At 36.4% G+C, this 24,885-nt stretch overlaps 3 protein-coding genes across 6 annotated transcripts in view; 1 reads left to right on the forward strand and 2 right to left on the reverse strand.

Annotated features, from left to right (window-relative positions):
- Positions 1–24,885, forward strand: part of LOC149784440 (uncharacterized) — a 128,199-nt gene that overhangs the window by 14,872 nt on the left and 88,442 nt on the right. For all 4 annotated transcript variants that reach the window (XR_016413871.1, XR_016413870.1, XM_089932515.1 and 1 more), the window contains exons 3-4: positions 18,155–18,218; positions 21,182–21,300. Coding sequence is in view for 2 of the 4 variants with exons in the window: in XM_089932515.1 (XP_089788641.1) it covers positions 18,155–18,218; positions 21,182–21,300 (183 nt within the window). In the remaining 2 variants the exon portion in view is untranslated. The remainder of the gene's footprint in view (positions 1–18,154; positions 18,219–21,181; positions 21,301–24,885) is intronic.
- LOC149784441 (uncharacterized) lies at positions 680–5,004 on the reverse strand. The gene is made up of 4 exons (XM_089932512.1): positions 3,141–5,004; positions 2,396–2,622; positions 1,996–2,173; positions 680–1,531 (listed from the first exon to the last, which is right to left on the reverse strand). Exons 1-4 carry the CDS (start codon positions 4,912–4,914, stop codon positions 1,296–1,298), a joined length of 2,415 nt encoding a protein of 804 aa, XP_089788638.1. The 5' UTR covers positions 4,915–5,004; the 3' UTR covers positions 680–1,295.
- Positions 5,169–16,123, reverse strand: LOC149784442 (uncharacterized). The gene is made up of 3 exons (XM_089932513.1): positions 15,126–16,123; positions 6,439–7,794; positions 5,169–5,876 (listed from the first exon to the last, which is right to left on the reverse strand). The coding sequence occupies exons 2-3, from the start codon at positions 6,914–6,916 to the stop codon at positions 5,653–5,655; spliced, it is 702 nt and encodes a 233-aa protein (XP_089788639.1). The 5' UTR covers positions 6,917–7,794; positions 15,126–16,123; the 3' UTR covers positions 5,169–5,652.

Below are 24,885 nucleotides of genomic sequence, written 5' to 3' on the forward strand. Positions count from 1 at the left end.
TAGGTCCATCAAAGTTCTTAGGGAAATAAAATGTCTAAGTCATTGTGAGTGTTTTCCTCACCGACTTGACATTCTAACTTCAATTCAACAACACTTGATTATTCTAGCAATCTATAAAACACAAGTTATTTGTCTATTTTATTATTTACTAGTTGTCTAAGTCATTGTGAGTGTTTTCCTCACCGACTTGACATTCTAAATTCAATTCAACAATACTTGATTATTCTAGCAATCTATAAAACATAAGTTATGTGTCTATTTTATAATTTATTAGTTGTCTAAGTCACTGTGAGTGTTTTCCTCACCGACTTGACAGCCAATTTACTTCCATTTATACCAATTCACTTCAAATAAGTATTACGCTATAGTTGAGGTGTAAAGTCAAGCAAGTGTTTTCCTTGCAGATTTTTACATTTCACAATTACAATCAAGTCATAGTTTCTCTTCTGTAGTAACCTTTATTGCAACTAAAACCACATATGGTAACTCTAATATAATCTTTACTCATCAGAAGAAATAATATAATGAACTAATAGCATAGTGCTAAGGCCGCAATTAAAAATATCTTTGTTTCCCCTTACCCTACCCAACAATTTGAAGTTGGGTAGGTAGGTAGGCTAATAATTTTTTTTTCTCATGAAATTCATGACACTATAAACTGACACATAGGAAACAGAAAAACGATAAATTCAACTTTAATAATAATACTGAAATACAGTAACTCATGAACTGAAATACAGTAACTTGTGAACAAGTTTAAAATGTTTTATAGACTAGATTAGTTTTTGATAAGGGCTATTCCAATAAAAATACTCCCTGCAGGCATTGGCTAGGGTACCAATTTAACAGATTTACTCAAATTTTGAAACATATATTAAATGAGAGTAATTTCAATGAAATATAAAGATACACATGTAAAGGTGCAAGAAGTGTTTTTTTCCGAGTTTTTGAGGAGTGTTGGGTTAAGGTAGATATTTGCTGGAATAACCCTTAGTATTTTTTCTGACTAGGTCAAATGTATAAAAATGTTTTAAAATAATTGATAAAAGTATTTTAAAAGTCTTGAGTATTCTTTCTGACTAGTATCATTGGGTTCAATATATAATGAGACTTAACATATTTGCAAGACCTGTCAAAATGCACAAATATAAAGTTAGACATTGAATAGTGTCTCAAATATGCAGAAACATGTCAATAAAGTAATGTCAGAACACTAAATACATGTAGAAATCTAACTAACAAAAAAGAAACAAACAATGCAAAACATCATTTTAAATGTCACTAAGAGCTGCTGGTTAGTTTTTAACTGGGTTTCGTTTTGGAATGTCCTTTCCAGATGCTAAACATTGCTGGCACACTGGTAGAACAGTACGGAATCTTCCAGTCATTTCCTGGGATTTTTCTGCTCCTATGGCTCCACAATGAGCACAAATATCTGGTCTGCCAATGTTGCTGGCATAGTATGGGAATTCAATGTGTACAGCACAAGACAATTGTAGTCTTACAAACACTTTTCCCTGTAGGATGTCTCCTAAAATATATTAAATAGAACACCAATTATCCAAAATTGAACTTTAATGTCCGAAGGTGACTAGACATGATACACAACAAATAGCATATAGAACCTGAAACTAAATCTGTAAATAATTATCTTTATAAACACAGAGAAACTAGTATAAAAAGATAAATGAGCAACTTGGACTTCACTAAAAATTGGGAGCATGGACCAGGAAACAGGAATACTTGTAAAATAATATTCACATTAAAATTTTAGTGCAATGGCTAGTACTAAGAGAAAATCACAGTTAAAAAAAGCAATATCTGACATGAAAGAGCATTAAAAACTATCTGGGCTCTCTGACAGTGTCAGACATGATTCTAAATCAAGGTAAGAGTCAAACCGCATTCAGTATGTGAAGAGTGTATAGGTATATTTTTGAATAAAGTATTAAGGACTTGGATAAAAGTATAAAATATTAAATCATTAGAACTTACCATCAGGTGTGATAACAGAACCACAAGTATAGTCGTATTTCTCCAAAGTATGTGTCAAAGCTCTCTGGTCTCTTGCTGTTAGTTTCGTCTTAGCGTATATGCATCGTGGTTTTAGACACTCACAGCAGTTAACAGTTTGTCTAACATTCTGTCCCACAAGAATACTGTTTTTACAACCCTGTAAAAAGAAACATAAATATCATCACTTGTGTTTTAAGTGTTGTGTAGTGACATGCCCTCTATTTTGTAACTTATTATGTTACAAGGGGCTCTATTAAAGTTGCAGTTTCTTAAATAACTTTTTTATATACATGTGTTGTTATTATTGCACAATTTATAACTGTTAAATCAATACTTTATAAAACTTCTATATTTTAATAAGATTTATGAACATCCTTACCTGTTGTTCTTGTGCCACAGCAGCTACAGTTTGCTTTAAACTAGACGGCCTGTCCTTATCTGTAGTTTCTTTACCAAGCAGTTCATCAAATGGCTTGTAATGCTGTCCAGTTATGTCTAATATGGGGTCTGGTAACCACGCCCATTCCATCTCTGGAGTAGGACAGCAACCCTCATCATGACATCTTCTGATCTGAAAGGAGTAATGGCGTTCACGGCAGTGATCAGCTGTAATAAAATACCAAGAGACATGAAAATCTTTTATTTAATAGAAAGGGCTGACATGCAGGGACATTTAACACATCACTTTTGAAAATGAGCCAGTAAGTTTAAACTAAGGACTAAATTATGTTTGAGTTATGTTTCATATGAAGAAAAAATGAGAAAATGCACAATGAACGGGTTCCTGGCATAATGTTTAAGAGTAGTGCCCTGGGCCATTAAATTAATATTTCAAAATAATTCCTGTCGACTTACAAAGACAATTTGTATGCAATGTTATTCTATTTTTAAAATTTGTGTATATCTGTAAATAAATCATGATTTATCTGTCAATGTTGAGTTTTTATAATGTAGAAGTCTAACAAATCGGGAGAGCTGCATGTCCACTTTCAGTTTGGAATTATAAAATGCTCTGACACTCACCCTTGAAATTACGGACAGACTGACAAGATATTGCAACTTCAACCCTGGCACTTTCTGAGTGTCGCAAGCAATAAAAATGTTCTGTAGATCTCTGTACTTACCAATAAATTTTTTCAGCTGTGTTGCATGGCTAAGTTGCTGCTGCTGATACTTTCCAACTTTGATGGCAGTGTCTATAAGGGTCACTTCAGCTTCAGCCATTTCAACATCAGCATCCTCTGCTGCTTTAAATACTTTGAAAGACTTTTCCTTAAGTTGGACTCTCTCTGTTCTTGAGGACAGGGTTTTGATCATAGGTTGAACTGACTGTAGCCATTCTGTTTTAATTTGATTGTTTTTTCCAGCTTTTGTTCTGATTTCATTCATACTTCCGCATGTTTTCAGAATTGTTTCTACATCAGATGAGGCAAGCTCTCGTGCAAGTGCAGTGTTTTGGAAGGCAATGTTGAGAAGTGACATAATCCGCTCAGCCAGATTAGTCCAAGAGTGACCTGGTGCAGTTCTGCAGGCAACTAAGAATTCTAACCGGAGTCTTCTGAATAAAACAATCAATGACAACTTTACTGCTCCATATGTGACCCGATGGTCAGGACCACCATCTGTGTACATAAATAAAGCTGGTTTGTTCTCATTTTTAGCTTTCAGAATAGTTTCAAGCTCCACTATGTGACGGAAGGGGGTGCTTGCCTGGAAGATACTATCTTTGAATGTAACCGAGACTTGTCCCCTGTAGAATGTTTCTGTTGCATCACCTGGAATATCTACATCAAGTACGACAGAAGGAGTAAGTGAGCCTTTGCTCTGCACATCATGATCAAGACAGGAAAGTACTGAATTCATCGGAACTATGGATTTCTTCCCTCTTACCCCTGTTGAGGTGAAGAGATCAGGTTCTCCAAAGTCCAGCTTAGACTTGTCGTCCATACACACAAAATTACTAATGTCTCTAAATTGTGTTGCATATGCTCTACAATATTTAAAAAGAGCTGAACAGTAGTGATCATCTTGGTGTTGTGCACGAAGTTGCCTGGTCTGTACTTTCAATCTAATAGGTACTCTACCTTTGTATAACTTGGCTACATTTTGATGTGCATTTTTTGGAACAAATGCTAGTAGGACTGGTGACTCACTGGGAATATTGGTTCCTTCTGGTACTTTACTTTTCACCTGCTCTATCATATCCCTAACAGACAAAAAACGTGAAATATGCTCTGTATTGTGTCTCCTCTCATCTGCAGCAACCATGTCCTGAATCTCCTTTTCAAGGGTCTGAAAAAATACATCGAAAGTGTCATTAGGTCTACCCTTATTTAAGTGACGTAAATCTACCACAAGATCAGGATCAATCCCCAAAACAGAAAGACGTACTCGGTTATCTATTTCCTTATTTTGATCTGCTGAAGCATCATTTGTAAAGGTTGTGTAGATAGATCGCAAAATGTGTGGAGGTATAATGGTTCCAGCAATATTTCCGTAAGCATTGAAGAACTCCTGTCTCATTTGTCTTGTGTGATATTCAGGCAGTTTACTGCGTAAGCTGTGCAAAACTTGGTTGTCTCTCATAAACATTTCCGAAGAAGACATCCCATCTTCAGGAATTCTCCAGATAAAAGAAATCGCCCCAATCCCTCCACCAGGGTCGTACCTTAACATATGTACTGGTATGGTCAGACAAAGTTTCGCAAAATATCTAAATCGTTGTTCTGGCCCTTTAAATGGTTCATTTAAATGCAAATCTTCATCAAAGAAGAGAGGTTGAAACATTGCCATCTGAGATACCTGACCATCCAATCGACTGTAACATGGTAGGATTTCATCTTGTCTAGGACGATGTGCAATGGAGAGATTGGAATCAATCTGACGAACTGGATTCATTTGTAATTGTCGTGATATCTGTTTTCATTTGCTTTTTCTAAATAATCTGCATAAGACTGTAAACATCCAGTTAAGGTTTCAATGTCACCTCTTATGGTCCAATGCTGTGTAAAAGGTCTTGAGATTAGCCTGAATAAACACTGGACTTGTAACTTCAGATCTTTTGCAGTAAGCTGTGGACGTTTTTGCTTCTTTCTTTTATAATCATTAGCACCATCAAACTTTAAAAACCTGTAAAAAAGGTAAGTTACAACAAAATTAATGAACAAGGATAATCAATCTCTGACAAATGTCACGGAAAAGTAAAGTAAGCAAAATGGAGGTTACTACATGTACATAATGGAGAAATTGACAACCGCAATGGTCCTGACTTTGTACAGGCTTAAATGAAACCGTGGAAGGTTGAACCAGATTTTATGGTGCTATAAAACCACCCTCTTCCATCGCAATATTAGGGTTGGGTAGCAACACAAAAGAAATAAAAAAGTCAAGTGTTCAACCAATTTTTTAAATCTTATGACATTGAACCTTTATTTTAATCAGCTTACCAAATATTAAAAAGTCTATGTCATATTTTCCTTTAACGTGAGATAGTATTGCTTGCTCAGTTTTATCATTGAAAATCAAAAAAAAAAAACTATGGACATTAAGACACTTACTATATTAAATTTCTCTAGAATTATGTGTTGCAGGAATGTTTGTAATAAATATACATTGAATAAAGATTAATCTTTTACTTCAATTTAATATTATCAAAGATAAACACCTCTCCGGGATGTGCTTGATTCTTGTCAGGTGGGCCGCTCTCTCTTCTATTGTGGACATGTTGCCACTTATGTACCACAAAGCATTTACTAGCACCAGGACTTGTTCAGATATACTCTGGTGGGACATGCTTCCAGGAAATTTGTCTCCACATTCTATCATATCTTTGACTATGCCGTTAAACAACTCATCTTTAGCTGAAAAAATGGAATAAAAAAAACCTTTCACTGAGATGGAATGGCCAGCTTTACTGATAGATAATATTAAATGAGATATGAGATGTGGAATAAGTGTACATGGCACACAAAAAACAGACAGGAGTCTTCAATGTGACACCAGTTACTGTTGGCTGTCTTGCAATCGTGCCCCATGGCAGATAAAATTCAAAACCTTGAATCTAATATCAACAAACGGATTTCATAATTAATAGACTTTAACACTGCCATATTCATTATGCACTGCAGGTATCAAAATAATGTTTTAATCATGTTTATGTATGTCTTTAATGTTTTTATTGTCTGCTTTTGTTTTGTATGTTATATATGTATAGTTTTTGCTATATTGTGTATGCTCTGTGTTTATTGTCGGTCAAAGCTTAAACATTTGTACTTGACAAACAGACTTTAAATATATTATTAGGAAGGCAGTAAAAATTCTAGAAAGACTGCAGTTGTCAGAGGGTGCATGAATTCATTTCTAATAACTGTCAGACAGATGTTTGAAAATAACATTATTTCATATAAAAAAAATTGTTTATACCAGTGAAACGCTCAGCATTTGTGTCCTTAAGTTGTGGTAGCTTTGTTGCCACGGAAGTAGACATTAAAACAGAAAAGGCAGTCCGTGCAGGTGGTGCTTGTTGATTTTCTGTACTAGTAGTAGTTGAGGAAACATCATCCAACCCAACACTTTCATCACGGGTCACCGTAAATGTAACATATTTCAGTCGCTGATTAAACTCTTTCACCACATGCAGACCTTCGTGAAGGTCTGGATGAAAAGTCATCGTTCCATCCAGTTTGTCTGATAAACTGACGTTCAGTACATCTGCTTTATGAGGGCGAAAGTCTGTATCATTGGTAATGTCGTGATATACATCATCCCATGTACACTCCGTTGAGTATTCTAGTATTCTGTTGTTACAAATTTTTTTGTTTGATTTCCCGCATTTCGCGATTACGCTTACACATATAATGAAATCTTCTTCGTATTTTCTTTTGCCGGCCATGCCGGTCATGATGCTTTTCCTATCTAATTTAAACACCTTGCAACAAACGTTTTTCGCGCGCTAGTGACATCGATTTTGTTGACTGCATGAAAATACGGATCGCACAACGAAACGAAACGAAAAAACGAACTTTTGAACAAAACGAAAAAAAAAAAAAAATACTATCGCAAATTTTTCAAAAAATTTTTTTCAGTCGGCGGATTTTAAGAGGGTCGGTCGGGTAAGGGGAAACAAACTTAATTTTAATTTTGGCCTAATGTGTATCCTGACCTTACATGAAATTATCATATACCATACAGTACCTTCAAACAATGATAATATTTTGGCTTAGGACAAAACAACAAGACTGTCATGGTCATGAACTGACTTTATTCGCTGTTTCTTAATAAATGAATCATCTTGTCTTATGGTTGAAAAGAAATCAAGAGTTCGAGTTTACTCCATTCTCCCCCTCCTTAGTCAGCTGATAAGAAGCATACTCATCCCTGGTGCGATACCCCAAGATAGTATTATCAGGACCTAGCTTGGCCGTTACAAAGTCTGGTGGCAGCGGTGGGATCTGCCATTGTGGAAGACAGATCCTGAGATTCAAACCCAGGTCCAAGAGAAGTTCCAAGTACCTCAGGAGGAGGTTCCGCTGGAGATATCTTGCTGATACAGAGCTCCAAACAAGCGAGTCTGGGTATACTGCACCTTAATTTGGGCTGTTGTATCTGTCATGGGCAAACGGAGGAATCAAAAAGCTCAGGGGATGAGTCAACTGACTGTCGAGCAGGACCAGATCCAAGGCAAAGGGTCCTCATGTGAAGTAGAAATGGATGCTGGATGCAGATTTCCAGTTGAATCAGCAGTTGAAGATCACAGTGAATTTGGTGAGGATGTCATCTCTGAAAAAGACGACAGGACACATATGAGAGATGAAGATTTAAACGATAATAGGGCAACTGATATTGATTATAATGCAGGGCCAAGCAGGTCATGTGAAGCTACTGAGAGAAGGTCAAGAAGATTAAATGTATCTGTCCAAGTGTTGCCAGCCACCAGAGAGTGGCAGAGGAATCTACATGGTGTTGACCAAGTTGATGTTATTGGAGAAAATGCTGAAATGGTCATGGAAAAGTCTACAGATCTGACTAGAAGCGTTGTATCTGCAGTAAGTACTGCAATGCAAGGGTTTATGAAAGAGGTATCTGGGACAATGCGGAGTATAGAGAATGTATTACAAGGGTTGGTGGCTAGGGCCCAGTCACCATCTTGTGGAAATACTCCAGCTGGGGAGTCTCGAGATTCAGTTATTGAGACAAGAAGAAGTAATAGAAAAGTGCATTCGGCAAGGACACGAATGTCACAGGATAGCGAAGGTAATGCTGATGATATTATGAGTTCATCAGATGGGAGTGATGTTGAAGTTGAAGGGTATAGTTCGGGCATTTCCAGATCTAGTCTGAATACGGGACAGGCCACAAGTTTCAGAACTGCAAGGAGTCATAGTGTGCGACTTCCTGCATTTACTGGGAAAGAATCATGGAATGTATGGATTAACAGGTTTACAGCAATAGCTGATAGGCAACACTGGACCGATGAGCAGAAACTGGACGAGTTATTACCATGCCTGCATGGACAGGCTGGGGACTTTGTATTCAGTCAGCTTCCTAGAAAGACCTTAGGAAATTTCAGAGCACTAGTGAATGAGCTGAACAATCGCTATCGTATTGTGGAGACAACAAAGACTTATGCTGGGCAATTCAGCAGAAGGAAGCAAAAACCAGGAGAGCTTGCAGAGGAGTATGCTGCAGAGTTAAAGCGGCTGTATGACAAGGCACATCCTAACAGAGACACAAGAACCAGAAGAGAAGATTTACTTAGAAGATTTTTAGATGGTCTGTATGATGACAGAGCACGTTTCCAGGTAGAATATGTCAAGGAACCAAATGACATTGATGAAGCAGTGTACCATGTAGTAAATTTTATGCAAACCAAGACACGTCCCGATGTCCATGAATCTGCGCAAGATAGAACATTTAAAAAGATGACCAGAAGGACTACACCACAGGGAGTTGAGTCAGATTTAGATGATGATTGCGAATTAATTGAGGAAGGTGAGTACGGAACAGGTGAGCATGTATACCGGGTACCAGTAAAGAATGATGGTGTGAAGAAAACACAGAATACAGTAAAGGGTGGACCTGTCACTCTAAAGACAAGAAAAGAAGACACGATAGAAAGTGAGAAATCTAGCAGGAATAAATCCCAAGACCAAGAAATTCTACAACAGATAGTTGATAAAACAAAGAAAATTGAAGATGGGTTGAAGAGAATACAGCAAAACAATATGTCCACATTGCTACGCAAGGGAAGCAGGCAACAAATGCAAACTTATCAGAGGAGAACTGAGGGGAATGGGCAAAATCTAACCTGTTTTAGTTGTGGGGAGCAGGGACATTTTTCAAGAGACTGCCCATTTAAGCATACAAAACTCTATGCTGATGGACCGAGGTCAAATATGCAAACTGGAGAACCCACTCTTCAAGAGAAATCAGTCACCATTCCGACTGCTTGCAACTCTGATGCTTTAAACGAGATAGGGCTGGCTCCACGGGCCTAAGTGCAGCCCCATATGACAAGGGCCCACATATGGAAGATAAAGATCAAACAAATCCAGAATTTATCAGACGAATTATCCCAAAGTATGATGGAATTTACATTAAGGGTTCAATAGAAGGGGTGAAACTGAGGTTTACTGCAGATACGGGTGCAACAAAGACCATTATTGCTGACAGAGTTTATAATCAAATACCTGAGGAGAAACGTCCACCGTTAAAGAAGTCTGTAACTTTGGCTGGAGCAGGTGGGACACTGTTAAAAGAATTGGGAAAAGCCACATTTCATCTAGAATTGGGACCACTGAAACTGGACAGGGAAGTTATAGTTGCAAAAATTGAAGACGAAGGACTTCTTGGAATAGACATACTGCAAAATGAGAATGATGGACCTGCCGACATTTTGCTAAGCAAAGGGGTAATTAAACTTCATGGTGTATCAATACCATGCATACAGATTGGACTTAATGATGATACAGTGAGAAACGTAAGAACAGCAGACGATTTCATCATACCAGGAAATAGTGAAGCAGTAATAGATGTTTTTGTGGATAGGAAGGAAGAAGATGGAATTATAAAACAAAATGAGTTTCTGATTGAACCAAGTGAAAATTTTACAGATAAATATTCCTTTATTGTGGCTCCTGCCCTAGTGGACACAAAAGATAAAGTCACTCAGAAACTTAGAGTACTCAATCCATACCCAACAGCTGTATCTATCAAACAGGATACACGCACTGGACAAGCATACAGACATGACGGTATTCAAATGACACTCTTTGACACTGAAGATACTGAAGAAACCAGAAATTTTAGCCAAATCCGCAGAATCAAAAATCAGAAGTCAGAAAGACAATGTCTTAGTGGGATGAAGAGTAACTTCGAAAGAGTGGATGTAAAAAGAGATATCTCTGCTGGGACTGAAAGCTGCATTGTACCAGAACACTTACAAGATTTGTATGAGAGTACTGTTGCAACAAAAGGCCCACAAGAATCAAAAGTGATAGCAAATTTACTTAATAAGTTTGCAAATACATTCTCCAGAAATGACAATGATTTAGGATTGACAACACTAATTGAGCACAGCATTGACACTAAAGATGCAAAACCAGTCAAACAACCCCCAAGACGAGTGCCATTGGCCTTTGCTGCAGAAGAAAAGAAAGCAATACAAGAACTGGAGGATAAAGGAGTAATACAGAAATCAACTTCACCTTGGGCATCACCCATTGTGCTGGTTAGAAAGAAGAATGGCCAGGTTAGACCTTGCGTTGATTACAGACGACTGAATGCAGTAACTGTTAAAGATGCTTTTCCTTTACCCCGTGTGCAAGATTACTTGGATGCTGTTGCTGGAGCAGAGTCCTTCTCAACACTGGATCTTACCTCAGGGTATCACCAAATTCCAGTAAGGGGTGAAGACATTCCAAAGACAGCTTTTGTCACCAAGTATGGACTCTTTGAATACAAGACTATGCCCATGGGACTTACCGGAGCCCCAGGTACTTTTCAACGCCTAGTTGAGTTAGTACTTCAAGGACTTCAATGGCAAACCTGTCTAATTTACATTGATGACATCATTGTTTTTGGGGAAAACTTTGAGGAACACATGTTACGACTTGAAGAAGTGTTGCAAAGAATACAAAATGCTGGATTAAAATTGAAGCCAGATAAATGTCATTTACTACAAAAGGAGGTGGAATTTTTGGGTCATATTGTTAGCAAGGAAGGAGTAAAACCATGCCCTAGGAACATCATGAAAATACTAGAATGGCCGACACGTGCAAATGTAACAGAGGTACGACAAATATTAGGGATGGGAAGTTATTATCGCCGTTTTGTGAAACATTTTTCCAAGATTGTACGCCCTTTGGTGGAATTGACACGCAAGGGGAAATCTTTTCAGTGGACACCATTATGTGATGAAGCATTTGAACATCTAAAGACAGCGCTTACAAGTCCAGATATCATGGCTTATCCTTTATCTACTTGTGAGTTTATTCTCGACACCGATGCCAGTGATGTGGGAATAGGTGCTGTTCTCAGTCAATACCAAGATGGGAAGGAACGAGTAATAGCCTTTGCCAGTCGATCTTTAAACAGAGCAGAGAAAAACTACTGTGCAATGGACAAGGAACTATTAGCAGTACGTTATTTTGTTGAATATTTTAGACAATACCTTTTGGGCAGAACCTTCAAAATCAGGACAGACCATCAAGCTTTAGTTTGGCTGTTCAAACTAAAAGAACCAAAGGGACGGATAGCTAGATGGATTGAAATCCTATCAGCATATAACTTTACAGTGGAATACCGTCGTGGCACCAAGCATGGCAATGCAGATGCTCTCAGCAGGTGTCCTAATCCATGTGATTGCAACTGTGATGATGTTGATATGATGGAACCTTTGCGCTGTGGACCATGTAGGAAATGTAGGAAAAGAGAAGACAACATGATGGGATATGTCTCAGCAACAAACAGATTGGGTCCTAAGCAGGCAGAGGGTCTTCAGATTGTTAATTTAGAAGAAACTACAGATGACCATCAAGTAGTTGACAGCCTGACCTTTAATGATGTAGAACAAGTGATGGGTTCCAATCAGGCAGAGGGTCCCACTGTCAGGACTGAACAAGAGAGTGAGAATTTAAGAACTGTGAAAACCAGAGCTCAATACAGAAAGGATGGGTACCATGGACTGGAAACTACAGCATGATGAAACTCCAACAACTACAAGAAGAGGATGAAGATATAGGACCTATCATGAAGGCAAAACAAGAAAATAAGCAACAATCAAGTGCAGCAATTACTGCTTTGAGTCCAGCAACTCGACATTATTGGTTATTATGGGATATCTTAGAACTTCAGGATGGGGTTCTGTTTAAGAAGTTCATCAGGAAAGATGGCACTGGAGAACATTTACAATTCATTGTTCCTTGGGTACTGAGGAGGGATATAATGTTTCAGATGCATGACTCTGTGTTATCTGGACACTTAGGAATAAAGAAGACACGTGAGAAAACCCTTCAAAGATTTTACTGGTTTGAAATGCGGGAAGACATTAAGAACTGGGTAATGAAATGTGATATTTGTGCTGCAAATAAGAAACCCAACAAGAACCCAAGAGCACCATTGGGTAACGTGGCAGTTGGAGCACCCTTAGATAGGTTGGCAACAGATATTTTGGGGCCTTTACCTCAGACACCTAGGGGAAACCAGTACATTTTGGTTGCAATTGATCATTTTACCAAATGGGTCGAAATATTTGCAGTACCTGACCAGACTGCTGAAACGTGTGCACAGAAAATACTGGAGGAGGTTATTAGCAGATTTGGATGCCCTTTGACCATACATTCTGATCAAGGTCGGAACTATGAAAGTGAAATTTTCATAAAGTTATGCCAGATGTTAGAAATACGGAAAACTAGAACAAGTGTTAGAAATCCAAGATGTAATGGACTAGTAGAGAGGTTCAACCGTACTCTTCTAAGAATGATCAAAGCCTATTTAAAGGGAGAGCGAGAGAACTGGGATTTGCACCTAGGTTGTTTAGCAGCTGCTTATCGAGCAACAGCACACGAGTCCACAGGTTTAACACCAAACTTACTGATGTTAGGAAGAGAAGTAAGGTTGCCTGTAGAACTTGCATTTGGATATGTGCAGAACCAGACAAGAGGAAATTTCACAAGTTATGGTGAGTATGTTGATCTGATTAGAGATAGGATGCATCATGCTCATCAGGTTGCCAGAAAACATTTACAGTCTGCAGCAAGACACCAGAAAGACTTATATGATGCCAAGGTGTCCCAGAGTTCTTACCAGCCAGGAGATTTAGTGTGGTTAATAGCTGATGGTAGGAAGATAGATGTGTCACCAAAATTGCAGAACATGTATGATGGACCATAAGTTGTCAAGCGGACAATAAGTTGTTTAAATTATCTGATACAGCTGGATTCATTTGGGAAAGAAAAACTTGTTCATCACAACAAACTGAAGAAATATACAGGTGAAAAACCCCCAAGATGGACGATAAAGGCTTCCAGAATGGCGGTCCTGGAATCAAGAACTGGAAAAGAACATTAGTTGTTTAAAACACAGTTCATAAATATTGACAGAGCTGGTTGTGAAGTAGTAGTATAATGTCAATTTTGAATAGTTAGTGCAAGGACTATATATTTGAAACTAAACAGGGTTGAAAAACAAGAAAAATGATAATAATATTTTTATATTAATTTTTTTTTTTCTGGGCTAACCTAAGTGATGAAGCATTATCTATTGGCATATCAAACTGCATGCCGCATACAATTATTTTGGCCAGTACAGGCATACAACCAATGTTTCAAGTAGACGTGTGCTCCTAATGACAATTATTTTTTTTTATTTTTTTTTCCCTCTATAGTCATGCATTGCATTCTATTGGCATATATATTATTGTTGTAAACTACACTGATATTTGATTTTAAAATGTCATGCATGCATAACTGATTTGGCTCACTGCTCTGAAGTTTGCCAATTATATGTTCAACTTACCCTGAAATATCAAGCGTTGTAAACTTTAATTTTAACAGTATATTATCAGTCAGTAAATGGAATACATTATATACATATTCAGCTTTTCTAGAATTGCTTATATCAGTTTAGCAACATGAGTTTTATATTAACACATTTGCTGTTTAAAGGAAAGTTGAAAACTTCAAAAATAAGTTACTTCATACAGATGTAAAGTATTTTTTTTTTTTTCTTTCTACAATATGTAGTCTGAAATTGGTTCATAGGATCACAATAGGTATGCAAGTTTGTTTCTTTTAACAGTCATATGCAGTTTAGTATTGAATAATGAATAAGTTCATTTAGTATTGTCACATATATTTGAAATTACTGAATTTTTCTTACTGTGCAATTTATACTTTATAATAGGGAAACAAAACTCGTACCCAGAATTGCTCTTAAGCCAAATTAGTGTACATATGTTCTTAAACATTTAATTGTTAACATAGTACTTGTGCTTGAAACCTGTGACATCTGTAGGCTTGGAATTTGGAATTTAAGATATTTAAAAATATTATTGATATCATTGTTGAATTACAGTATCTATTGTTTATAGATAATCTGAGTAATTTAATTCCATGTTCTTGTTCTTGAAGATGTTGAGTTTTCTGTGTAAATTATAACCATTATATTTCAACTGCTCCTACCATTACTACAGTACTTTCTATAAAATTTAAAGCATCAGTTTTGTGTATACAAGTGCCTTCAGTGTAAATTTTGAGAGTGTTGTGAGGACACTAACACTCTTGGCAGAGGGTATTGTAATAACTTGCATTTAGGGAGTGAGGTATGCATGCATATATACGGTAAACACTATTCATACAAGCCGTCCAATTCGGTATAGATTTTTTAAAAAATTATAAATCTGTGCATTAGCAGTGAATTGCTCAAATGAGTTGACATTACTATTTTCTAGGATCCTGTGTTTTGTTTACTTGTCGATTAATAGTTAGCTGGTATAGTCTACGTGTTTTCGTGATAGCGAAAATAGGGAGTATCATGCCGGCGGCTGGCATCCTTGATAATTCGATTAATGGCTATTTCTAGTTAACAGCTTAAGACTGTACACTACATACTCAATGTGTTTATAGTCCCTGGGGTTTCATTTGTATACGTCATTGCATTTAAGTTTGTTTTTCCTCTTCTTTGTTTCTTTGGTACATATAACTGTTGACTACCCTTTCATGCGGTCTACCTCGGTAATATTGTAAGAGTGCATAACACGGTTTCCGAACCATTGCTATAGCGACAGGCTAACACGGTATGTGCCGCGAAATACAAAACTGAATTTTTTTTTCTTTTTCTATTTTTACTTATGGCAATTCATTCGCAATGTAGCAATGTGTAAAATATCCCGCTGGTAATTTCCATAAATAATCACTGTGAAAATTAACTAAATATACACATGCAATACTAGCGCATGATGGTTTGAACATTCCAACAAGGATTGTGGGTTTTGTGGGCTTTGTGGGTATTTTGGGTTTTGTGGGTATTGTGGGTTTTGTGGGCGTTGTGGGTTTTGTGGGTATTGTGGGTTTTGTGGGCGTTGTGGGTATTGTGGGTTTTGTGGGTTTTGTCAGGAGTATATAAGGCTTTGTGGGCTGCTTGAGGGGGTTCAGTCAGCTAGCAGCCATCAAACTAGGTACATCACAGTTATTGTGAGTTTTATTTTTATTATTTTTTTTATTTTGTTTTGTTTAGTTTATTAGAGAATTATGTAACTTTAGGCAATATTTTGGACAGTAAATATTTTTTTTATAAAGCTTATTTAAGTGCAAATCAATTTTTATTTAAGTTATTTTTTTTATTATTTTTAATTCCTTTCTCTCTTCCAACTTGTACACATTCTAGTCATTTCTAATTTATTTTACAAGCAACATAGATATTGTTTTATCATTTGTTATTTGAAATTCAGTTATATGGTCAAGTGAGTGTTGTCCTCACAGACCAGTACTTTTATTCATTTCTTTATTTATTTTCTTTATTTAATTAGTTTTATGAAGCTAAAGACATACAGAAAAGTTCTGCTACACTACAAATATATAATTCCTTTTTTTTTCTTAAATTATAGGTCCATCAAAGTTCTTAGGGAAATAAAATGTCTAAGTCATTGTGAGTGTTTTCCTCACCGACTTGACATTCTAACTTCAATTCAACAACACTTGATTATTCTAGCAATCTATAAAACACAAGTTATTTGTCTATTTTATTATTTACTAGTTGTCTAAGTCATTGTGAGTGTTTTCCTCACCGACTTGACATTCTAAATTCAATTCAACAATACTTGATTATTCTAGCAATCTATAAAACATAAGTTATGTGTCTATTTTATAATTTATTAGTTGTCTAAGTCACTGTGAGTGTTTTCCTCACCGACTTGGCAGCCAATTTACTTCCATTTATACCAATTCACTTCAAATAAGTATTACGCTATAGTTGAGGTGTAAAGTCAAGCAAGTGTTTTCCTTGCAGATTTTTACATTTCACAATTACAATCAAGTCATAGTTTCTCTTCTGTAGTAACCTTTATTGCAACTAAAACCACATATGGTAACTCTAATATAATCTTTACTCATCAGAAGAAATAATATAATGAACTAATAGCATAGTGCTAATGTGTATCCTGACCTTACATGAAATTATCATATACCATACAGTACCTTCAAACAATGATAATATTTTGGCTTAGGACAAAACAACAAGACTGTCATGGTCATGAACTGACTTTATTCGCTGTTTCTTAATAAATGAATCATCTTGTCTTATGGTTGAAAAGAAATCAAGAGTTCGAGTTTACTCCATTCTCCCCCTCCTTAGTCAGCTGATAAGAAGCATACTCATCCCTGGTGCGATACCCCAAGATAGTATTATCAGGACCTAGCTTGGCCGTTACAATATATATATATATATATATATATATATATATATATATATATATATATATATATATATATATATATATATATGAAACTTGTTGCATTCATGTAGCAGTATTTATCTTTATACCAACATGCTAATGTCTATCTTGTTTGTGAAAAGCACTTTGACTCAAGAGAAAAATATGGAAGTCGTATTATGAGAAGCTAAACTGTTTTATTTGCATGATATCAGGATGTCAGTTTTGGAAACCAAAATTGAGAACAATTGTATGTAAACTGTGATTAAAATTGCAAGAAAGATAAAATAATCTCTTATGTAAAATAAACAAGATGTAATATATATTGTGTACCTGGCTGTATTAACTTGAAAATTATTCATATTTGCTTTATATCATTCCTAATTGTCCTCACATGCTATCAGTCCATGCCTGCATCTTTATCTGTATTTGTACATTGCCTCATACAGCATTTCAAGTAGAAGCTTGAGTCAAGCAATCCAGTAGGATAGAGTGGAAGCTTGAGTCAAGCAGTCCAGTTTGATAGATTGGAAGCTTGAGTCAAGCAGTCCAGTATCATGATAGAGTGGAAGCTTGAGTCAAGTAGTCCAGTATGATAGAGTGGAAGCTTGAGTCAAGCAGTCCAGTATGATACAGTTTAAGCTCGAGTCAATTAGTCCAGTATGATAGATTGGAAGCTTGAGTCAAGCAGTCCAGTATGATAGAGTGGAAGCTTGAGTCAAGCATAATTGAGTAGAAGCTTGAATCAAACAGTCCAGTATGATTGGAAGCAGTGGCAGTTTAAAATTGATGCATCAGTCCATGTCATAGTAACCAAAAGACCACATAAAGCATAATTAGTTGCAGTTAAGTAAACCTGGATATTGGTGAATGTAATATGATTTGTGATTATTGCTTACATGCTCTTCTTAACATACAGTTACAGTTGATTCAGTCAGATGACAGTTTCTTTGCATTTTGTATCATCTACAATACATCAATAAAATGAAGGGGGGGGGGAATCACAGAAATCTCAGAATATTTTGTCAGATGTCACAAAATAATACCCTGAAAATGTCACAGGTATGTTTAAAAAATTGAATTCAGCTTCTCTCTCTCTCTCTCTCTCTCTCTGTGGGATGATGAATAGGAAAGGTAATAACCTGCTGCTTTTGTTCAAGATATCTAGTTTTAATGTTTACTTAATTTGACTATATTTTATATTTTCAGAGGTGGGACAAACATTACTGTCATTTTTCAAAAGAATCTGGATCACTGGAATGCCAGCAGTCCAGTAAGTTGAAATCCACACAGATGGATTCTGTGTGTGTGTGTGTACTGTATATTGTATACCAATTATTTTATCAAATCTGCTCATAGCAGAAACTGTCAATGTCCATTTGTTAGCATTTCAGTGTCAATTTCTGTCAGACTTGCATTTATAATTAATATATAGGCATTTTTGATTGGTTGCTTTGTGGTGGCTTATGGTGATGGTAGTGATGGCAGTTCTGAAGAATTTTTAAAACCAAATAGACAGGAAACTAATTTTTCAGACTGCAAGCCTAAAACTGAGTCAGTTTTTTTTTTATTGATTCTGCGGAAAATGTGTATTGATTTAATTAAGTATTAAGAACATTATTTTCTGGTGCCAAATTTCCAGCCCCACAAGTGAGAAAATGCCACCTCCCCTTTTCTCATGCTGATGTGTGACACCAAGAAGTAAAACTTTGGTTATGATGTTGTCCATCTGTGTGTTAGTCTTCTGTTCTTCAGCATATTTCTTCATTTACAGTGGAAACTGTCTTGAAAGACCACCCCTTCTGCCAGAACATAATGGTCTCTCAAGACATGTGGTCTCTCATAGCAGGTCATAATACTATGTAGTCATTCAATCTGTACATGTTCTCGTAGCAGCAGTCTCTTAAGACAGATTTTACTATATTTTGGGTTTCCAATCAATAATAGTTCTTTATTGTGTACCTTAAATTTAAACCTTGGGGTAAGAAAAAAAATAATATTGGAAAAGGTCACAGGTCAAGGTCAGGGCAACTCAAAGACCAATGCATGGTTTAGCATATTATTTCAGTTTTCAGCATCTTGACATTTGGGACACAACTAGTAATGCTTGGTAAATATGTCATTGTTCATGGTCACCAATTAACAAGGGAAAAAGTTGACAAACTGCATACCTGCTCCAAGCTTTATTGATAGCTTGTTGTTATTGCACAGAAGTAAGCTATACATTTAGGAGTTAAATTTTCATATCTGAAGGTCTCATCAGGTCTAGAAGGAAAGCAAAGGATGGGTTCTGCATGTTGACTTCCGTGCTATATTTATTCCATGTTTTATTTCAACAAACTTCATGAACTGTTTGGGGCAAGGAACAAACCTATTGCTTTTAAACCTCAAAAGTTACATCATTTGTTGCTGTTTAAAGTCCGGAATGACTACCTAGTACCGATATGACTATGGCACGCACATGACATATTATTCACAGCACTTGTTTTTTGTATTGTGCTTTTTATTGTTATGTCCATCTTTGTCAAAATATAGAGAATTCATTAAAGGTTTGCAATATTAAAATAGTTGTAAGTTTTATTTATCTGAGCTAGATTCCAGCCATTGCAATTTATGAAGCTGATTACTATTGGTATGTCAAATTTGTAACTAAATAGCTCTACTGTGTGATTTTCTTTTTCAAGTCATACATGTACATTAGCTCCCTAGAATTGTCTTACCTTGCTTTAATCAAGCACTAATTGTAGTTCATTATGCCTGCATTAATATTATGGAAACATGTGTTTGGCTAACTCACTTCAGTCCACATGGGTTTGAGTCTTGGGCTATGCCAGTGTGGTAATGTGAGAAAGCTTGCCAGTAGCTTCCCATGAATTGGTGTTTCTTACCCGAGTTTTTATGGGTTCTTTCTCTGCCAGTTATATTTGTCACCATGCATAGCCTGTCTTGCACTGAAAAATGGTGTTAAACCCAAAACAACAGCAACAACAGCTAAATGTGTATATGTACGTACAAAGCCTAAACACTCCCAGGGGTTTCTCTCTGAACTTCATATACTACATTGGTAAGGGGAATTAACTCTGTCATGTTAAAGCTATTTCTGGTGCAAGTTTCCAAATAATAGTGATAAAGCCCAAATGAGGCAGGTGACTCAAACTAGTAAACATATGTAATATACAGAAATATTCATTATGCCAACACCAGTAGTTTTCAATAAACTAGCACCAAAACTGAATAATTTCTTGCTTACTTTCACTGTCGGTTATCCTAACAAGTTTTACTGAATTCTAGCAGACAATTCTAAAGTAACATCCCATGCACACACACACACACACACACATGGGACAACATAATTCATTCTGTGCACACACACAGACTGTTGGGACAACATAACTCATTCCTTGCTCACACAGACACACACACACACATAAATGGTACAACATAACTCATTCCTTGTACACACACACACACACACACACACACTAATGAGACAACATAACTCTTACTGTAGCAGTCAGGCTAAAAATTCAAGAGATGTTATAAATGATCAGTTATGCCAAAATTGTATCCATTTTACTCTTTAACTACTCCCAGCCCAAGAATGGGCTGCTTTGCATGGAAAGTTGATAGCACTGCTAAACAAAACACACAAAAACAATGAGGGAACCTGCAGGATATATGACAACTTGCCACCAGCAGTTAGTTGATTACAATTATTGATATCTTTAAGCTACAACAAACCACAGTTGCATGACTGATTATCCAGAGGAAAGTTTGAATGTAGGCTTAGTGTGAACAAGGGAGATATTTGCCCAAATTTAGCAGATATAATAATACTTCCAGTTCTCTAATGGGTTGAAATAAAGCTAAACCATTTTGATTTGACAATTTGGTGAAAGATGTATGAAATTTTGCCGCATGTTTTTCAGTTTTGAGCTTTTGTGATCACTGTCTTGCATTGCACCCATATCTTTTGCCATCAGGTGAGTTAGTGTAGTATGTTTACTATTATTAAATTTTGAAATATTAAAGCAAATTATATTAAGGTTTCATGTCAGAAGATAAAAGCATATTTAAAAAAAAGTATTGTACCAGAGTAAGGGAATATCATTGTCACTTTTGAAAAATAATTGTTTTTTTTTGTCAAAGACTTCCCTTGATGTCACAGATAAAAAAGTTAGTTTTCATCACAGTTGGATTGATACATCTGCATAAGAAAATTCTGTCTCATTTCAGGGTGTCTTTGTGGTAGCTATTGGCACAGAGTCTAGTGTGAAGACACTTGCCCAGGTCCCAGATCAGGGAGAACCATCTTTATATCTATACTTGGTGCCAGTACAAATACCTCATTCCCTGTAAGTACACAACATCTGTAGCTTGTGGCATTACTTGTATCACAGTAAATAGACTAAAGTAGTATGTTGTGGCACTACTTGTATCGCTGTAAATAGACTAAAGTAGTATATTGTGGCACAACTTGTATTACTGTAAATGGACTAAAGTAGTATGTTGTGGCACTACTTGTATCACTGTAAATAGACTAAAGTAGTATGTTGTGGCACACTTGTATCGCTGTAAATAGACTAAAGTAGTATGTTGTGGCACTCTTTGTATCGCTGTAAATAGACTAAAGTAGTATGTTGTGGCACTACTTGCATCCCTGTAAATAGACTAAAGTAGTATGTTGTGGCACTACTTGTATCCCTGTAAATAGACTAATGTAGTATGTTGTGGCACTACTTATGATACTGTAAATAGACTAAACTAGTATGTTTTTTCACTACTTGTCTTGTATCCTGTAAATAGACTAAAGTATTATGTTGTGGCACTATTTTATGCCTGTTGTTATTGTTGTTGTGGAGTTTAACGCCATTTTTCAGCACACGATAGGCTATACATGGTGGCCATTATTAATGGTGAAGGAAGAACCCGGGAAAACCCTTGAAAGAATCACCAACCCACGAGAAGCTACTGGCAAGCTTTCTCACATACCCACATTAGCCAAATCTGAGACTCGAACCCAAGCAGACAGAGGTGAGATGGCAGTGATCCGTAACGGAGAGCACTTTAGACCACTCGGCAACTCGGGGCCCCTTTATGCCTGTAAATAGACTAAAGTAGTATGTTGTGGCACTACTTGTATCACTGTAAATAGACTAAAGTATTATGTTGTGCCACTACTTGTATCACTGTAAATAGACTAAAGTAGTATGTTGTGGCACTACTTGTATTGCTGTAAGTAGACTAGTACATTGTGGCACTATGTGTTGCTGTAAATATACTAAAGTAGTATGTTGTGGCACAACTTGTATCGCTGTAAATAGACCTAAGTAGTATGTTGTAGCACTACTTGTCTTGTATCCCTGTAAATAGACTAAAGTAGAATGTTGTGGCACAACTTGTATCACTGTAAATAGACTAAAGTAGTATGTTGTGGCACTACTTATAATACTGTAAATAGACTAAACTAGTATGTTTTTTCACTACTTGTCTTGTATCCCTGTAAATAGACTAAAGTAGTATGTTGTGGCACTACTTGCATCCCTGTAAATAGACTAAAGTAGTATGTTGTGGCACTACTTGTATCCCTGTAAATAGACTAATGTAGTATGTTGTGGCACTACTTATGATACTGTAAATAGACTAAACTAGTATGTTTTTTCACTACTTGTCTTGTATCCCTGTAAATAGACTAAAGTAGTATGTTGTGGCACTACTTGCATCCCTGTAAATAGACTACTGTAGTATGTTGTGGCACTACTTGTATCCCTGTAAATAGACTTAAGTAGTATGTTGTGGCACTACTTGTAATACTGTAAATAGACTAAACTAGTATGTTTTGGCACTACTTGTCTTGTATCCCTGTAAATAGACTAAAGTAGTATGTTGTGGCACTACTTGTATCCCTGTAAATAGACTAAAGTAGTATGTTGTGGCACTACTTGTATCACTGTAAATAGACTAAAGTAGTATGTTGTGGCACACTTGTATCCCTGTAAATAGACTAAAGTAGTATGTTGTCGCACAACTTGTATTGATGTAAATATACTACAGTAGTGTGTTGTGGCACTACTTGTATCCCTGTAAATAGACTAAAGTAGTATGTTGTGGCACAACTTGTATCACTGTAAATAGACAAAAGTAGTATGTTGTGGCACTACTTGTACCACATTCCCAGTAAGTAGAAAAATGCTGTATGTTATGGCACTACTTGTACCACGTTCCCTGTAAGTAGACTAAAACTGTATCTTGTGGCACTACTTGTTTTGTATCCCTGTAATTATACTAAAGTAGTATGTTTTGGCACTACTTTATGCCTGTAAATAGACTAAAGTAGTATGTTGTGGCACTACTTCCATCCCTGTAAATAGACTAAAATAGTATGTTGTGGCACTACTTGTCTTGTATCTTTGTAAATAGACTAAAGTAGTATGTTGTGGCACTACTTGTCTTGCATCTCTGTAAATAGACTAAAGTAGTATGTTGTGGCACTACTTGTATCCCAGTAAATAGACTAAAGTAGTATGTTGTGGCACAACTTGTATCAATGTAAATATACTACAGTAGTGTGTTGTGGCACTACTTGTATCGATGTAAATATACTAAAGTAGTATGTTGTGGCACTACTTGTTTTGTATCCCTGTAAATAGACTAAAGTAGTATGTTGTGGTACAACTTGTATCCCTGTAAATAGACTAAAGTAGTATGTTGTGGCACTACTTGTATCCCTGTAAATAAACTAAATTAGTATGTTGTGGCACTACTTGTACCACATTCCCTGTCAGTAGCTACATCTGTATGTTGCGGCACTACATGTACCACATTCCCTGTAAGTAGCTAAAGCTGCATGTTTTGGCACTACTTTTACCACATTCCCAGTAAGTAGACTAAATCTGTATGTTATGGCACTACTTGTACCACATTCCCAGTAAGTAGACTAAATCTGTATGTTATGGCACTACTTGTACCACATTTCCTATAAGTAGACTAAATCTGTATGTTATGGCATTACATGTACCACATTCCCTGTAAGAAGACTAAATCTGTATGCTTTGGCACTACTTGTACCACATTCCCAGTAAGTAGACTAAAAGACTAAATCTGTATGTTAGGGCACTTCATGTACCACATTCCCTGTAGGTAGACTAAAACTGTATGTTATGGCACTACATGTATCACATTACCTATAAGTAGACTAAACTGTATGTTACGGCACTACTTGTACCACATTCCCTATAAGTAGACTAAAACTGTTTGTTATGGCACTACATTTACCACATTCCCTGTAGGTAGACTAAAACTGTATGTTATGGCACTACATGTACCACATTCCCTATAAGTAGACTAAAACTGTTTGTTATGGCACTACATTTACCACATTCCCTATAAGTAGACTAAAACTGTATGTTATGGCACTACATGTACCACATTCCCTATAAGTAGACTAAAACTATGTTATGGCACTACATGTACCACATTCCCTATAAGTAGACTAAAAGACTAAATCTTTATGTTAGGGCACTACTTGTACCACATTCCCAGTAAGTAGACTAAATCTGTATGTTATGGCACTACATGTACCACATTCCCTGTAAATAGACTAAAAGACTAAATCTTTATGTTAGGGCACTACTTGTACCACATTCCCAGTAAGTAGACTAAATCTGTATGTTATGGCACTACATGTACCACATTCCCTGTAAGAAGACTAAATCTGTATGTTATGGCACTACATGTACCACATTCACTGTAAGTAGACTAAAAGACTAAATCTGTATGTTATGGCACTACATGTATCACATTCCCTGTAGGTAGACTAAAACTGTATGTTATGGCACTACATGTACCACATTCCCTATAAGTAGACTAAAACTGTTTGTTATGGCACTACATTTACCACATTCCCTGTAGGTAGACTAAAACTGTATGTTATGGCACTA

This window comes from Sinohyriopsis cumingii, chromosome 14 (assembly GCF_028554795.1).
Source record: "Sinohyriopsis cumingii isolate HCF-2022 chromosome 14, ASM2855479v2, whole genome shotgun sequence".
NCBI lineage: Eukaryota > Metazoa > Mollusca > Bivalvia > Unionida > Unionidae > Sinohyriopsis > Sinohyriopsis cumingii.